Consider the following 18246-nt stretch of genomic DNA (forward strand, 5'->3'; position numbering starts at 1 on the left):
CCTGAGTGCTTGGATTAAAGGTGTGTGCCACCCCTGCCCAGCTCTAAGCTTTTACTGTTAAAAAAAAGAAAATGGACAAAATCTAAGGATGGCACGGAACTGACTCAATAAGAGATAGAAAATCTGGAGACATGGGCTGTCTGAAGAAAGCAAGTAAAGGGATGAGCTAGCAGTGGGACATCTCACAGAGGGATGCAGGGGCACAAATGCCTTTGCCAGGGAATTCCACTGAATATTGAAAATACAAATAATAGTTCTGCACAAACTCTTCCAAGAGTTTTCTGTGAGGCCAGGATTATTCTGATAGTAACTTCGATGCCAAGCATGGGTCTCATGAAAAACCTTGTCTCAAAACAATTAAAAATCTAAACTAAAAGACCAACCAACCAAACCAAACAGTGCTCCCCACCAAAACAAGTGAAAAAATCAGAGAACCCACCAGCGCTGATTGGACTAAGAGGTGAGTGTCAGTTCTCATAGCCGAATACCCCAGCCTCTAGGCTTTGGGCCCAGGGGCACAACCCTGCACCCCCACACCACCACCCATTGCAGTCCCAGTTTCAGGCCAGCAGACAGGTCTCCTGAAGACAGATCAGAATACCACCATCCCCTACCAGACCCTGCAACCCACAAGCTCCACCTCCCCACAATCCACTACCCTGCAAGACTGCATCTGCTATCTGAGAAAGAGCCTGCCAGCACTGATTGGACTAAGAGCTGCTCCCTAAGACACAGAGTCCATCAGCACTGATTGGACCAATAGCCCCCATTAGACCAAGAACTCCTATTGGACCAAGAGTATCAATCGGACCAAGAGAGGCTCCCTCAGACACAGACACTGCTTGCACTGAGTGGAAGAAGAGATGGGTAGACACCAGTGCAAAAATATAGTCAACAACATAAAGATCAACATGATACCACCAGAACCTAGTGGTTCTGCATCAGCAAGACCTGAACATCCCAACGCAGAAGCAGCAGAAGAATTTGACCTTAAAAATGACTTTAAGAAGATGATGGAGGCCTTTAAAGAGGAAGTGAAAAATTCCCTTAAAGAAATTGAGGAAAAGACAAACAAAAAATTGAAATAAATAAATAAATCCCTTAAAGAAAGCCAAGAAAAAGCAATTAAACAGGTGAAGGAAACAGTTCACAATTTGAAAACTGAAACTGGGACAATAAAGAAGACACAAACTGAGGGAATGCTGGAAATGGAAAATCTGAGTAAACAAACAGGAACTACAGATGCAAGCTTAACCAACAGAATGCAAGAGATGGAGGAGAGAATCTCTGGCATTGAAGATATGATAGAGGAAATAGATTGGTCAGTCAAAGAAAACACTAAAGCCAACAAACTCATAACACAAAACATCCAGGAAATTTGGGGCACCATGAAAAGACCAAACCTAAGAATAATAGGGATAGAAGAAGGAGAAGATACCAGCTCAAAGGCACAGAAAATATGTTCAACAAAATCATAGAAGAAAACTTTCCCAACCTAAAGAAGGAAATGCCTATGAAGATACAAGAAGCTTTTGATCCAAATAGACTGGATAAAAAAAGTCCCCTCTCTACATAATAATCAAACCACTAAACATACAGAATAAAGAAAAAAATATTAAGAGCTACAAAAGAAAAAGACCAAGTAACATATAAAGACAGACCCATCAGAATAACACCTGACTTCTCAATGGAGACTCTGAAAGCCAGAAGGCCCTGGACAGGTGTTATGCAGACACTAAGAGACCATGGATGCCAACCTAGACTATTATAATCAGCAAAACTTTCAATCACCACAGATGGAGTAAAGAAAACATTTCCATGATAAAACGAGATTTAAACAATACCTATCCACAAATCCAGTCCTACAGAAAGCACTAAAGGAAAAATCCAACCTAAGGAAGTCAGATACACCCATGAAAACACAGGCAATAGATAATCCCACACCAACAAATACCAGAGAAGGGAAACACACAACACTACCACCAAAAATAACAGGAATTAACAATCACTGGTCATTAATATCCATTAACATCAATAGTCTCAATTACCCTATAAAAAGACACAGGTTAACAGAATGGATATGAAAACAGGATCCATCCTTCTGCTGCATGCAAGAAACACACTTCAACTTCAAACTAACTCAGAGTAAAAGGCTGGGAAAAGACTTTCTAATCAAATGAACTCAAGAAGCAAGCTGGTATAGAAATCCTAATATCTAATAAAATAGATTTTAAACTAAAATCAATCGGAAGAGATGGGGAAGGACATTACATATTTATCACAGGGAAAATCCACCAAGATGAAGTCTCAATTCTCAACATTTATGCCCCAAATACAAGGGCACTCACATTTGTAAAACAACAGCAGCAGCAGCAGCAGCAGCAGCAGCAGCAGCAGCAGCAGCAGCAGCAGCAGCAAAAACATTACTAAAGCTTAAATCACATATCAAACCCCATACACTAGTAGTGGAAGACTTCAACACCCTACTCTCACCAATGGATAGGCCTGCCAGACAGAAACTTAACAGAAAAGTAAGGGAACTAACAGACATTATGAGTCAAATGAACTTAATAGATATCTATAAAACATTCCACCCTAACACAAAAGAATATACTTTCTCAGCACCCCATGGAACTTTCTCTAAAATCGGCCACATGCAAATCTCAACAGCTACAAAAAAATTGGAATAACCTTCTGTATTTTATTGGGCCACCATAGCTTAAAGTTAGATTTCAACAACAAAAATTACAGAAAGCCTGCAATCACATGGAAACTGAATAATGCCCAACTGAATCACCAAGGGTCAAGGAAGAAATAAAGAAAGAAATTAAAGATTTCCTAAAATTCAATGAAAATGAATGTACAACATACCCAAACTTATGGGACACTATGAAAGCAGTGCTAAAAGGAAAATTCATAGCACTAAATGCCCACATAGAGAAGATGGAGAAATCTCACACTAGTGACTTAACAGCACACCTGAAAGCTCTAGAACAAGAAGAAGCAAATTCACCCAGGAGAAACAGATGCCAGGAAATAATCAAATTGAGGGCTGAAATCAATAAAATAGAAACAAAGAGAACAATACAAAGAATCAATGAAATGAAGAGTTGGTTCTTTGAGAAAATCAACAAGATAGACAAGCTTTTATCCAAATTAACCAAAAGGCAGAGAGAGAGAGCATCCAAATTGACAAAATCAGAAATGAAAAGGGAGATATAACAACAGACAATGAGGAAATCCAGAGAATCATCAGGCCATACTTCAAAAACCTGTACTCCACAAAATTGGAAAATCTGAAAGAAAAGGACAATTTTCTGGATAGGTACCACATACCAAAGTTAAATAAAGACCAGATAAACTATTTAAATAGACCAACAATCCCTAAGGGATTAGAAACAGTCATTAAAAGTCTCCCAACCAAAAAAAGCCCAGGACCAGATGGTTTCAGTGTAGAATTCTACCAGATTTTCAAAGAAGAGCAAACACGAATACTCTTCAAATTGTTCCACACCATAGAAACAGAAGGAACATTACCAAATTCTTTTTATGAGGCTACAGTTACCCTGATACCCAAACCACACAAAGATGCAACAAAGAAAGAGAATTACAGACCAATCTCCCTCTTGAACATTGATATAAAAATACTCAATAAAATATTGACAATCCAAAACTAAGAACACATAAAAAAAATTATCTATCATGACCAAGTAGGCTTCATCCCAGGGATGCAAGGATGGTTCAACATATGAAAATCTGTCAATGTAATACACTATATAAACAAACTGAAAGAAAAACATCACATGATTATCTCATTAGATGCTGAAAAAGCCTTTGACAAAATTCAACACCTCTTCATGATAAAGGTCCCAGAGATATCAGGAATACAAGAAATATACCTAAACATAAGAAAGGCAATTTACAGCAAGCTTGCAGCCAATATCAAATTAAATGGAGAGAAACTCAAAGTGATTCCACTAAAATCAGGAACAAAACAAGGCTGTCCACTCTCCCCTTATTTATTCAGTATAGTACTTGAAGTTCTATCTAGAGCAATAAGACAACAAAAGGAGATCAAGGGGATACAAATTTGTAAGGAAGAAGTCTAAGTTTTGCTATTTGCAGACGATATGATAGTATACATAAATGACCCCAAAAATTCTACCAGGGAACTCTGACAATTGATAAACACGCTCAGTAATGTGGCAGGATACAACATTAATTCAAAAAAATCAGTAGCCCTCCTATATACAAATGATAAACAGGCTGAGAAAGAAATCAGAGAAACATCACCCTTTACAATAGCCACAAATAATATAAAATACCTTGGGGTAACTCTAACTAAGCAAGTGAAAGACCTGTATGATAAGAACTTTAAGTCTCTGAAGAAAGAAATTGAAGAAGATATCAGAAAATGGAAAGTTCTTCCATGCTCATGGATAGGTAAGATTAACATAGTAAAAATAGCAGTCTTACCAAAAGCAATCTACAGATTCAATGCAATCCCCATCAAAATCCCAATACAATTCTTCACAGACTTGGAAAGAACAATACTCAACTTCATATGGAAAAACAAAAAACCCAAGATAGCTAAAAGAATCCTGTACAACAAAAACCACCTCTGAAGGCATCACAATCCCTGACTTCAAGCTCTGCTATAGAGCTATAGTAATAAAAACTGCTGGTACTGGCATAAAAACCGACATGTGGACCAATGGAACCGAACTGAAGACCCTGACATTAATCTGCACATGTATGAACACCCGATTTTTGACAAAGAAGCCAAAGCTGTACAATGGAAAAAAGAAAGCATCTTCAATAAATGGTGCTGGCATAACTGGATGTCAACATGTAGAAGATTGCAAATAGATCCATATCTGTTGCCATGCACAGAACTCAAGTCCAAGTGGATCAAAGACCTCAACATAAGTGCAGTTACACTGAACTTGATAGAAGAGAAAGTAGGAAGTAGTCTTGAACGCATTGGCACAGGAGACCATTTCCTAAATATAACACCTGTAGCACAAACACTGAGAGCAACAATTAATAAATGGGACCTCCTGAAACTGAGAAGTTTTTGTAGGGCAAAGTACATGGTCAATAAGACCAAACAACAGCCTATAGAATGGGAAAAGATCTTTACCAACCCCACATCTGACAGAAGGCTGATCTCCAAAATATATAAAGAATTCAAGAAACTAGACATCAAAATACTGAACAATCCAATTAAAAAATGGGCTGCAGATCTGATAATTCTCAACAGAAGAATCTCAAATGGCTTTAAGTCTTGTATATTATTAAAAGGCCAGCCTTAATAATATACTTCCCAGGGGCTCAGAAGAGAAACTATGAACAGTGAGAATTATTTTCGGGAAATGAATCTAAGTACACCAAGCTCTTTGTCCATCTACTTTATTCCTCTGGGATAAGATCCTATCTACACAGCTTCAGTTCTATTCTCATGCCAAGCTTCTTCCTTGCCTGATTTCTCTCTGTATTTATCTGCTGTCCTTTCTAAGTTCTATCTTAATTCTCTCATCTTAGTTCTGCCTCATCTAGGTTCTCGTCCATCTAGTTCTTTCCCATCTTAGCTCCTCTTCCGTCTCCTTCTTTCTCATCTTGTTCTTCCTCACCTTGTTCTTCCCCATCTGGCTCATCCTCATCTTCCATCTCATCCCTCTAGTACTCTCTTCTAGTCCTCCAGTCTGGTTCTTCCCCATCTCAGTTCGTTCCTCTCCAGTTCTTACCCATCTAGTTCTTCCATTCTCTTTTCTCTTCTCTGTCCATCTCCTCTGCTCTGAAAATAAAACTGCCTTTTTATCCCTTTGACCCTTATCTCTCCAAACGATCTCTGCTCCCGCTGTTTCTGTGCTTGGTCACTAAACAACTTGGCTAGGCAGCTTCCATCACAGCTCAGTGTACCTGTAAGTTGGAATCCTTTAGTTCTGAATTAATTGTTAAGAGTGTATCTAAAACTAGATTTTAGATCTAGATACTAGACTTTGGAAAGGAGAAAGTTAAGCTTAATTAGCACACCCATCAGGCCTTCTCAAACAGGTAGTCTGAACACTTAAGTCTGTTCTTAGAGAGTACAGAGGTATCTCTGATAAGGTACTTTCTTCCGTCTGGGGATGGACCTGGCTGGATGCTGCCAATGATGATAATTACAGGGAGGCTTGAACTGGGGTTCTGGCTGTGCATAGCTGTCAACACAGAAGGTTATCTAAATATTAGTAGAGGGGAAATGGTGCCCAATAAATGATGGAAAAGCTACAATAGCACATGAGAAATTCATAGTAGGAAATGGCTAATAATCAAAACCCATTATCACCAAAAATCCCTGAGCCTCAGCTTGACCTTGGCTTCTTCCAGGCATTAGCTCATCATAATCAACTGAAATCTTACTTCATTTATATTTTTGCGGCTTGCAGTATGAAAGACATTTAAGGAATTGCTCAACATCCTTAGTCATCAGGAAAATGCAAATCAAAATGACTCTGAGATACCATCTTCCACCTGTCAGAATGGCTATGATCAAAAACACTGATGACAGCTTATGTTGGAGAGGATGCTGAGCAAGGGGAACACTCCTCCACTGTTGGTGGGAGTGCAAACTTGTACAGCCACTTTGGAAATCAGTATGGTGGTTTCTCAGAAAATTGTGAATCAATCTATCTCAAGACCCAGCTATACCACTCTTGGGCATTTACCGAAGAATACTCAATCATACCACAAGGACACATGCTCAACTATGTTCATAGCAGCATTATTCGTAATAGCCAGAACCTAGACAACCTAGATGCCCCTCAACTAAAGAATGGATAAAGAAAATGTGGCACATATATACAATGGAGTACTACTCAGCAGAAAAAAAAAACAATGATATCATGAAATTTGCAGGCAAATGGATGGGACTAGAGAATTTTGTCCTGAGTGAGGTAACCCAGACTCAAAAGGACAAACATGGTATGTACTCACTCATAGGTGAATGCTAAATGTAAAGCAAAGGATAGACAGACTATAATCCACAGCTCCAGAGAAGCTGGCTAACAAGGAGAACCCTGAGAGGGACATATAGATCACCCAGCGAAGGAGAAATAGATGAGATCTACATGGGTGAACTGGGGGTGGGGCATGGTAATGGAGGGCAAGGGATAGGGGATGAGAACATAAGGGAACAGGAGGTTCAAGTTGGAACAGGGACAGAGTGGGAGAGCAAGGAAAGAGATACCATGATAAATGAAGACATCATGGGAATAGGGAGAAACAGGGTGCTAGGGAAGTTCCCAGGAATCCACAAGAATCACTCCACCTTAGACTACTAGCAATAGCTAAGAGGGTGCCTGAACTGGCCTACTCTGGTGATCAGATGGGTGAATACCCTAACTGTCATCATAGGGCCTCCATCCAGTAACTGATGGAAGCAGACACAGACATCCACGGCCGGGGGCCAGGCCTAGCTCCAGGAGTCCAATCCATGAGAGAGAAGAGGGATTCTATGAGCAACGGACATCGAGATCATGATGGGAAAACATACAGAGAAGGCCAGCCAAACTAGTGGAAATGCATGAACTGTGGACCAACAGCTGTGAAGCCCCCTTGGAACTGGACTAGGCCCTCTGGATACATGAGACAGTTGTTTAGCTTGAACTGTTTAGGGGACTCCTAGGCAGTGGGATCAGGATCCGTCCCTGGTGCATGAGCCAGCTTTTTGGAGCCTAGTGCCTATGGTGGGCCACCTTGTGCAGCCTTGGTGCAGGGGGTAGGGGCTTGGACCTTCCTCAACTGAATGTACCAGGCTTTTCTGACTCCCCATGGGAGACCTTGCCTTGGAGGTGGGAATGGGGATTGGGTTGGAAGGGAAGGCTGGGGGTGGGGTGGGAGGAGGGAGGAGAGGAGGATCTGTGGTTGATATGTAAAATGAGTAGAAAATTTCTTAATAATAAAAGAGTCAAACTTCTTAGTGTGTATTTTAGTTTCACATGTGATAATGGTTGGTTTTCTGTTGACAGCCCTGTGTTTGTGTTTGACCCACACTTTCTGGTACTATTCTTGTACAGCAGGGTTTCACACATGCTTAGGTTGGTTTCTGAGCTCTCTGCTGCCTTTCACTGTTGCGTTACAGTTTGCAGTAGTCTGAATAAAGTAGAATAAATGTTCCTTCCTCAGTCTTGTTTGATCTCAAAATGGTTGGGTCTGGGCAGACGGCTCAATGGATACAGCACTTGCTGCCGAGTGTGAGGACTGGAGTCTGAACCCCAGAACCTATCTAACAGCTGAGCAGGCAGGGCTTGGGTCAGAGACTGGGGATCCCTGGGGCAAACTGGCTAGCTAGACCAACTGGGATTGGCAAACTCTGGGTTCACCAAGAGATCCTGAGAGATCAAGGAGGGCACCTGAGGTCAACTTCATACCTCTACTGCATCATATACATGCATGTGCTCATGTATACATGTGGGCTGAACACAGGCAAACATGCATGTACATATGCACATGACACACACACACACACCACATACCACACAATACACACACCACACACACATACACACACCACACCACACACACATACACACACACACCACACAATACACACACCACACACACATACACACCACACACACACCACCCACACTCACACCACACACACCACATACCACACACATACCACACAATACACACACCACACACACATACACACCACACACACACACACCACCCACACCCACACCACACACACCACGTGCCACACACACATACCACACACACATACACACACCACATACACACATACACACATGTATCACACACACACATACACACAACACATGCACACCCACACCTCCCACATCATACACACACATACACACCACACACACATACACACCACACACACACACCACATACACCACACACACACACCACCCCCACACACCCCACACACCACACACACACCACACACATACACACCACACACACATATCACACACACACACATACATACAACACACGCACCCCCACACCCCCCACACCATACACACACACACACACACACACACACACACACACACACACACACACACACACACGGTCACTTCCCAGTTATATAGACTTCCTTCCTCTCACAGTGTAACGTTTTTTGTGGTGTGATGTCCGTGTCCCCAGCCACCCCTTGCGTTTGTCCTTCCGGTACTCTGCTGAGAAGAGTTAGAAGACGTGTGGGCTTATGTTGTGGTCCCATCACCTTGCAGCTCTGTGGCTTCAGGTTGATTTCCGAATATCTCTGATTCTCTCTTCTCAGTAAAGTGGTGATCATGCTCTACAGCATATGAGGTTGTGGGTTCCAGCGAGACAGTCTATGTAGAGTAAATGGGAAATGACTCTGATGGCTTAACCGAGGGGCCGCTGAGGCCAGTGCTGAGACCTACTAAAGGTCGTCAGTGGCACGTTAACGTGAAGTGCCCAGAGGTAGTTCATGGGCTCGTGTCCAGGTGCCCTTCCCTGGGCTCTGCTGCTCTGGGTCCTAGGTAACTGCTAAGGTGCAATCTGTGTGATAGCATTGTGTAAGTCATCCTTTACTGCCCCCCTACAGGTTGTGGAAGGCCAGACCATTTCTCTGGTTCCCCCACCACTTCTGGTTACCTGGAATAGCCACATGGAGAGCGTGTCGGATGTCCTGTATGTGGACACCTTCCAGTTGGTTGTTAGTGCTGGTGAGGACCGGGACGTCAAGGCTTGGAAACTTTCTGGTGATACCATAGGTATGGGTGCTGCCGAAGCATGGCCTTTCCTATCCCAGTCCCTGAGGGAACATACCCTGGCATCACCCTGGTGCCCTGTGGGGAGAAGGGTCTTGCAGCTACTCGGAGAATCTTGCAAGAATGAATTGGTCCGCTTCTCCGTTTGGCCATTAGCTATCTTTCCATTCATTCACTCATCCACCCAGCTTTGCTTGTCTTGGTGAGTTTTAGAAAATTGTGTATCTCGTAAAGTCTGTTCTTTTCTCTTAAGAAAATAAGCGCAGTTCTGGGATTATAGAAAGAAAAGCCCAGAAATTCAAAGTATTCCATTTTGAATTTCCAGAGTGTACATCTCTCTATCTGTATAGCCCACATTGGGAAGCAGAAACCCCTGGGTGTCCTCCAACTCCTACCTTGGCTGCTACGTGTGTGTGTGTGTGTGTGTGTGTGTGTGTGTGTGTGTGTGTGTGTGTGTGTTTTACAATTATTTATGTATTGGGGGAGGCACATGCCATGGAATGCATGCAGAGGTCAGAGGACAACTGTGGGAGGTGGTTCTCTTCTTCTGCTGTGTCCCTGGGGTGGAACTCTGACCACCAGGCTTGGAGGCAAGTGCCTTCACCACTGAGCCAGCTGGCCAGGCCCTGACATTTTTTCTTTTCCTGTATATGTGTAGGTGTGGTGTCTGTACAGGTCTGTGCAAATGTGTTTGTGGGTACATGTGCACGTGTGCACTCACTTGTGTAGGTCAGAGGTCAACGTTGGGTGGCTTCTTCACTCTCTCTCCACCTTCTTTTTTGAGACAGGGTCTCTCACTGAACCTGGAGCTCACTGATTTGGTTAGGCGGGTTAGGCAGTGAATTCTAGGGATTTGCCTGTCTCTGTGCCCCAGCATGGAGGTGTGCACGGCTGTCCTGGCTTTCAGGGTGAGTGGTCAGGATGTGAACTCAGTCTTCAGGCTTCTGTAGCAGGCACATTAGCAGCTGAGTCATCTCTTTAGACCCTAATTTGTTTGTTTGTCTTTTTGATGACAGCATTTCACTATGACAGCCCAGGCAAGACTTTTGTCTTGTCTTCTCCAATGCTGGGCCCCAGGTGGGGGCCACTATCCCTGGCCTGGTTTCTAAACTCAGATTGTTTCTGCACATTGTACACACGGGGTCATGGGCTGAGCTTTTCTTTGTTTCTGTTTTCTTCCTCTAAACAGTCTAGCTGTGACGTTTATCCACAGTAAATATCATGCTTAACTCCTGTTACTTTTTCTAGCTATTTTACATGATTGAGAATAATACTCCTATAACACTCTTATAACTTTTTTATAAATAAACAAATATATGCATTCTTGTTTGGTATGTATCTAGAGATGATTCCTAATCAAGGATATATGTGATATATAATATGTTCTCCCCTCGGTTTCAGTTGATATTGCCCTGTGGTCTTTTGAAGTGGTTCCCAATTTCCGTTCTTTCACCAGCTGAGTATAAAGCCTGTCTTTGTCCCAGCACTCTAGCTACCCTTGCTCAGATCCCTGAACTCTGTCACCTTGCAGCGTCTCCCTTCTTCTCAGTCCTGCTTTCTGCTTTCTCTCAGCCTGACTAGTTTAGACACCATATAGCCGTGAGATCATGCAGTTTGCCTTGTGTCTGGCTCCTTTCATTGGGCCTTGTGTTTTCAAGGTTCATCCCCATTGTCATAGTCACAAAATTCCCTTCTTTTTAAAAAATAATTTATTTATTCTTATCTTATGGACATTGGTATTTTGCCTGCATGTATGTTTGTGTGAGGGTGTCAGATCTTGGAGTTATAGACAGTTGTGAGCTGCCATTTGGGTGCTGGGAATTGAACCTGGGTCATCTGGAAGAGGAGTCAGTGCTCTTAACCACTGAGCCATCTCTCCAGCCCCAGAATTCCCTTCTATCCTAAGGCTGAAGAGCATTCCATTAGAGGCGTGTTGTCTGAATCTGTCTGTCAATCCATGCTGTGGTTGTTTACAGGTTTTGGCCACTGGCAATAATGCTGCACTGACATCTGAGAGTGGGGGTGGGAGGGGCAAATGATCCTGTTTTCAGTGTGTATGTGTGTGTGTGTGGGGGGGGGGGGAGGGTCTCACTGTGTAGGCTATATTGACCCCAATTTTACAATTCTCCTGTCTCTGCTTCCCAAATGTGTTAACCACATGCTTGCATTTCTTTTAGGAGAATTGCCAGAAGGGGGTGGCTGGATCTAATGGAAGTCCCAATTTCAATTTTGAGGAATGCCACACTGCTTCCTAGAGTAGTTACCCAGGGTTACGTTTCTGCAAGGGTTCTGATTTCTCTGCATGTTCCCTGATGCAAAGAGATGCCTGTTTCCTGCCTTCCTGTTAACAGCCCCACTAATGAGTGTGAGGTGTATTCCTGTTCCCTGGTAGAGGTGCTGAGCATCTTTCCACATCCTCCTGGCCATTTGCATATCTCATTTGGATAAATATCTATTCAAGTCCTTTGTCCATTTTAAAATCAGGTCTTTCTGCTATTAGTCTGCAGAGTTACATATTTTAGTGGTTAGCTTGGCCCGTGTTGGATATATGGTAAGGTAGTTTTTTCCTTCCATAGGTCATCTTTCACCTACCTGGAAGTTCTTAGTTCCGTGTAATCCTGCTTCTGTAGAACTCTGCCTGTCTATTTTTGCCTTTGTTATTTGAGCTTTTGGTGTCCTGGCCAAGGAGTTGTTACTAAGACCAATGTTTAAAGACTTTCACTAGTTGTTTTCTTGGCTTGCTAAGATGTATTCTTGTGTGATGTGTGTGTTCATGAGTGTGCACATGTGAGTGCATGCGTGTGGTGCATGCGTCTTTTGAATCAGATCCTCTCATTGACCTGGTGTTTGTCAGCTAGACGAGGCTGGCTGGCCAGTAAATCCCAGGGGTCTGCCTGCCTCAATCCTACTGGCTGCAGGGCTGGCAGGAGATCAGCTGGGCCCACAGCAGCATCCTTCTGTCTAGGTCAAGCTTGGTTCTCACACGGCTTAGACCCACACCAGGAACTCCTGGAGAAGCTAGTGACTCCCAGGCTAGTGTTTCTTGCAAAGTCTTCCCTGTTTGTCAGTATAGTTGCTCTCTTATTTGCTGCTGGAGCTCTTTGGTGATTTCTCCAAAATGGGATTTTACAACCTGGATCTTTTCTTTTTCTTAATTTCATTACTCCATAGCAGGCGAATCCCTGCTTTTATTTATGTATTGTGTATGTGTCAGGGAGGGGTGGTTTCACACATGACATGGCATGCCTGTGCCATTGCACCCATGTGGGGGTCAGAATTCACAGAAATTGGTTCTCTCTCTACCACGTCAGTTTTGGGGCTGAATTCAGGTCATCCATGCCGGGACCAGAACAGGATGCTGACTTCTCTGTCTTCTGCTCCACCCCAGATCTTACCCCAATTTATGCCCTTGTCATTTCACACGTGAGCTGCTGGGAACCTGAATGGGGGTCACCAGGCCTTTGTCACAGCATTCTTCCCATATCAACCTACACATGGCGCAGAATGCTTTAGGCCTCAGCTCCAAGTACCTCTCGGGACTGGCAAACGTAGAGATGTGTTGTGTAGCCAGTGTAATGCCTGGCACACGGCAGACACTCAGTGTTTGGGTGAGTGGGTGGGGTGGAGCACAGGGCCACTCACCAACTCTTGGAGTGGGGGGCAGAAGCAGTGAGTTCAGAGAGCCCTGGTTCTGAGCAGGGTCTGGTCATATCACAGGAACATTTGGCCTGAATCTTTGGGATAAACTGCAGGAGGCCACAATGGTTGAAGATCAGGAGCAGGAAGAGACCTTAGAGGAGAAGCCTGACTTGATCGACTCCACCCTCAAGAGATCCTTCATTGAGCTGCAGTGAGTTACTACAGCCACCTGGGGCTCCCTGGCCCCCAGAAATCTCTTACTGGGGTCGGGTGAGAAGCTTAGGATCTGCAGGCAACCCGTGGCCCCATTTAACCATCTCAGAGGCAAGACCGAGCAGTCAGAAGAAGTACCATCACACACTGCTCCTAGATTAGATTGAGATCTGCAGCGTGGCAGTGGCTCCTGTCGAGGTCATTACCATGTGGCAGGGGGCTGCCCTTGCCAATGCCCAAGGTAGTGGCCCTGAGCAGACAGCTGTGTGATGCATGGGAGAGAGAGGGTTGTTCCTCCAGCTATTGCCTTTCCTCTGGGTTCCTTCCCCTCTACATCACCCACTCCATCCTTATTCCTTAAACTTCAAATGATTTCAGTTCTTTCGAATTTTTTTTTTTTATTATTGCTGGACATGGTGGTCTACACTTTTCATCCTAGCAGTCAGGAGGCAGAGGCAGGTGGATCCCTATGAGTTCAAAGCCAGCCTGATCTACACAATGAGTTCCAGAACAACCAAGGCTACTTAGAGAGATATGGCTCGGAGCCTCTAGTGACAAGGCCTTGGATTTCATCCAGTACCATCACACACTGGTCTAACCTAAAGAAGCCACAGTCTACATGGGGAGATGGCTATGTTAACTCATGGCCGAGGTCCATCTGACAGGTGTTGGGAATAGCAAGGAGAGACGCTATTTAGAGGTCAGCCACCTGACTGGATTAAATGAGAAAGGCTTTACAGGAGAGGTTGTGGAGTTGATTTTGATGTAATTTCCAGGTACCCATGGAATCTTTATGGCTCCTGTTGTCTCATCAAGGCATACTCCTCTTTGGAGGGACAGGCTTGTTGTGCGGGTTTATAAAACAAGGCAAGACAGAGCTTCCCTGGGGTGGGGATGTTCACATACCCTTCTGGCGAGGTCTAGTTGAGGCCCGAATGAAAGAAAAGGCAGCAGAGCTTGGGCCGGTGCATCTGGGCCTTGCTTGTGTCAGACAGTGCTGACTCAGTGCTGGGCCCTGGCAGGAGGTAGGAAAGGGTTGGAGAGGCTCAGACCCGGAAAGGGGAGGCCCTCTGGCCTGAGTGGGGGGGGGGGGGGGGCGGCGGCGGTGGGCAGCCCTGGTAGGGAAATGGGAGGCGCATGTTGTGAAGGAAGCCTCTTACAGCAAGGAACTGGCTGAAGCCCTGTTGTACCAGCGGCATGAGCAGGCAGCGCTGATGGCGTTTCTGCATGGGAAAGCAGAGAAGGAAGTTGAGGCGCGGGCCAGGCTCCATCAGATGTCCCTCACATCCCCGTGGATCAAACAGAATTCGGTGGAAGACATCGAGGAGAGCTGGAATCAATGGACCAAGAACAAGCAGGTGGGGACTGTTGGGAGAGGGGAGGGGGCCTCGCTCCTGGCTACGGTTCTCACCGGTGACTCTTGCAGGCAAGCAAAATCGTAGGAGCAGCTTACAAGCCCAAGGTACATGTGCGGAATCCCAAACTCCTGTCCACCAGAGTGCAGTACGGCTGGATGAAGCAGCAGGTGAGGGAGTGAGGCTGCATCTGAGATGCGGGGGGCCATCTGAGGCCAGCAGACTCCATCCGGTCCATGTTCTCTGTTTCTGACATAGACTGGTCAGGCTGGCATGTTTTCTGTCAGCAGAAATCTTGTCTCTGGGAACGCAGACCACTGGACTTCTGGAGGGGTGGCCTTCCACTAGCCTTTCCTGTCTGTAGTCCCCAGGGCATCATTATAGTCTTTGGCTACTCATTAGCAGATTAACCGCCCCTGTACCCATGAGTCTAGGTGATCAAGAGTAGATGTGGGCCGGACGGTGGTGGCGCACGCCTTTAATCCCAGCACCCGGGAGGTAGAGCCAGGCAGATCTCTGTGAGTTCAAGGCCAGCCTGGGCTACAGAGTGAGTTCCAGGAAAGGCGCAAAGCTACACAGAGAAACCCTGTCTCAAAAAACAAAAACAAAAACAAAAACAAAAACCCAAAAAACAAAAAACCAAACCAACATGGGGCTGAAGAGATGGCTCAGCAGTTTAAGAACACTGGTTGTTCTTCTGGAGGTCCTGAGTTCAATTCCCAGCAACCACATGGTGGCTCACAACCATCTGTAATGAGATCTGGCGCCCTCTTCTGACCTGCAGGCATACATACAGACAGAACACTGTATACACAACAAAATAAATCTTAAAAAAAAAAAGTAGACGTGAGGTGTGTGGGTACTGGGTGCACAGGTGGGGATATGTGGGAGGAGGTGGCTCTCCTTAGGTGTAGAAAGGGAATCAGGGACTTACAAAAGCCAATCGGACTCCATCCTGTCTCTTGCCTGTGCAGACCCTGCTCAGCCTTTACCTTCTCTCTGCCTTAGGGCATTATGGACATTATGGGAGCTCCCACGATGCCAAAGGCTACATCCCTACTGGGGAGGTCGGTGTGAGAGGGTTCTGGAGGCTCCTGAGAGCCCAACTTTGGGGAGTGCTAATGGGAGACCTAAAGTCTATCCAGGGACTCTGTATCAGGCCCCACCTGAGGTCCAACTCATGGCCTTGCTTCAAAGCAGAGGAGTTCTGGTACCAGGCTTACCTCACAGACACGTGTAGGGAGGGGAGCCTGAGAGGGTGGTCCTGCTCAGGGCTGTGTGGGCCCCACAGCTGTGGTCTTCAGGAGCACCACAGCACTAGAGATTTACTTGGCATGAGAAGACCTGAGGGCTCTCCATGGCAAGCCTGTTCTTGGTCCCTGGTACCACCAGCTCCAGGGAGTACTCATCTTCTGTTCTGTTCCCAGATCTCCCCTCAGGTCTACCAAAGCCTGTGTTTCACCGACCTTACACCAATCCAACAACCTGACTTCTTGATGCATAAGGTCCTGGACCAGGAAGGCCGGCACATCCGCTGGGTGGCTAGCGATATCCGGAGACAGCTGGAGTCTATCCGGGGTCAGATTTTCATGGACATAGCAGCCAGCAGCACACCTATTGCCTCGCCTTCCTCCCTTTCCCTGGGAGCCTCGGCCTCCAGGGTTCTGGAATCCACCTGGTCGACCTCCCTGAGGCCCCATTCCTCAGTCTCCTTGCTGAGGCCCTGGTCAGCCTCTCCAGCACAGTCTAGCTCTTCTACGTCCCCCCAGACCTTGAGTCAGCCCCGCAGAGGTCAGAAACCGCCAAGCCAGCTGCTCCCTGCCTCATGCAGCATCCGAAGCCCTGGGGAGCCGCCCTCATGTTCTCTGTGAAGGGGGGGGGGCTCCCTCCTCGTGGTTTGAGGTGCCCATCCTTCTCTCTGTTCTGTGGCAGGGGAGCCACAGGGTCCTGCATGTCCCTGGCTCACTCCGTGCCAGGCCCAGGGGATGCAGCCCTTCCTCCAGGGGCCCCTGCTTCTCTCTGGATGAGTCCAGCTGTCTTCTGGCTCTGCACAGTTCTAGAGAAGAAAATAAATATTCTCCCGTATTAGAGTCCTACAGGTGACAAGGCTGGGTTGGTTTCTCACCTGCTTAGGTCCATGCTCTGCTGGGACAGGTCATAATGCCTGGCAAGGCCTTAGGCATACACAGAGGGGCCTATATCCCAGCATCCCTGGGTTCTTTGCTACCATGCAGCAGGCCCACCCCACCAGGGCTTTGTGTGGCATGGAAGGTAGATCGGATGCCAGATGGCTCAGCCACCTGATGCGGTTCACAGAAGTCATTCTCTGCTGACAGTGTCTGCTTGTCCCTTGTTGCTGCTATCTGGCCCCCTTGGCTGCTAGGCACCCCAGGCCCAGCCATAGTGTCTGGAAGCTTCTCTATGCCTTGAGTCAAGGATATTTGAGGATGTAGCAGATGGCCCCTCCTCTGGACTTGGAGCATCATTCTCGGCCAGATGCACCTGTCCCAACCTCTGCCTGGCCTCTGTCCCTCTCAGAAGGTCAACTCCAGGGCATGTGTGGACTTCCGGATACAGAAGATTCTATTTAGAGGCCGTGAAGCTTAAGGTCCCTCCAGCTTGAACAGGGGCCTTTAAGGACCATGGCTTGTGGCTCTGGGCAGAGCAGAGTTCTCAGGCCCATCCTTGCCATGGATGTGGCACCAAGTCACCTCCCAAAAGCCCCAAGCATCAGGGCTAGCAGAGCTGAGGGAAGCCTTCTCTGGAGCGAGCAAGGGGCAGTGGGCTCGAGGCTCAGCAGTGGCACAGGAGGGAAGGGCCAACAAAGCTAGACCCTCTTAGTCCTTGGGGTTTGGGCTGTTAAAGTCCCCACAACCTACAGGACTGGAAGACCCAGGTCCCCAAGCTCCTCACAGAGAAACTCTTTATGTTCTCTTAATTTTTGTATGCATTTGTGTGATATACGTGTGTGTATGTGTTCTCATGTCTGTAGGCACACGTGTGCGGGTGTCTTTTCATGTGTGTGTGAGCATGTGTAGGTCCAAGGTTGACACGAGATATATTCTGTCTTTTATATTGAAGCAAGGCTGCTAACCGAATCCAGAGCTCACTGATACATGGGGCCTGGGGATCTGAACTCTGGTCCTCATGTTTACATGGCTTTGCTCCCTGAGCCATCCCCCGCCCCTCATGTGTGTCTACGTGTGGAATGTACTGAGTCCTGGGTCAGATGTTGTGGGAGTGGGGTGCTGAGGCAGAAGCTTGAAACCCACTCCTGGCTA

The 18246-nt window shown here is 46.0% G+C and overlaps 1 protein-coding gene across 1 annotated transcript in view; it reads left to right on the plus strand.

Annotated features, from left to right (window-relative positions):
• Window positions 1-17050, plus strand: part of Efcab8 (EF-hand calcium binding domain 8) — a 73946-nt gene extending 56896 nt beyond the window's left edge. The window contains exons 22-26 of the mRNA XM_052723714.1: window positions 9593-9761; window positions 13476-13608; window positions 14773-14968; window positions 15037-15135; window positions 16393-17050. Coding sequence (XP_052579674.1) covers window positions 9593-9761; window positions 13476-13608; window positions 14773-14968; window positions 15037-15135; window positions 16393-16836 — 1041 coding nt within the window. The 3' untranslated portion in view covers window positions 16837-17050. The remainder of the gene's footprint in view (window positions 1-9592; window positions 9762-13475; window positions 13609-14772; window positions 14969-15036; window positions 15136-16392) is intronic.
• The last annotated feature ends 1196 nt before the right edge of the window (window positions 17051-18246 follow it).

This window comes from Peromyscus californicus, unplaced genomic scaffold (genome assembly GCF_007827085.1).
Source record: "Peromyscus californicus insignis strain IS unplaced genomic scaffold, ASM782708v3 Scaffold_7__1_contigs__length_154581171, whole genome shotgun sequence".
In the NCBI taxonomy this organism is placed as follows: domain Eukaryota; kingdom Metazoa; phylum Chordata; class Mammalia; order Rodentia; family Cricetidae; genus Peromyscus; species Peromyscus californicus.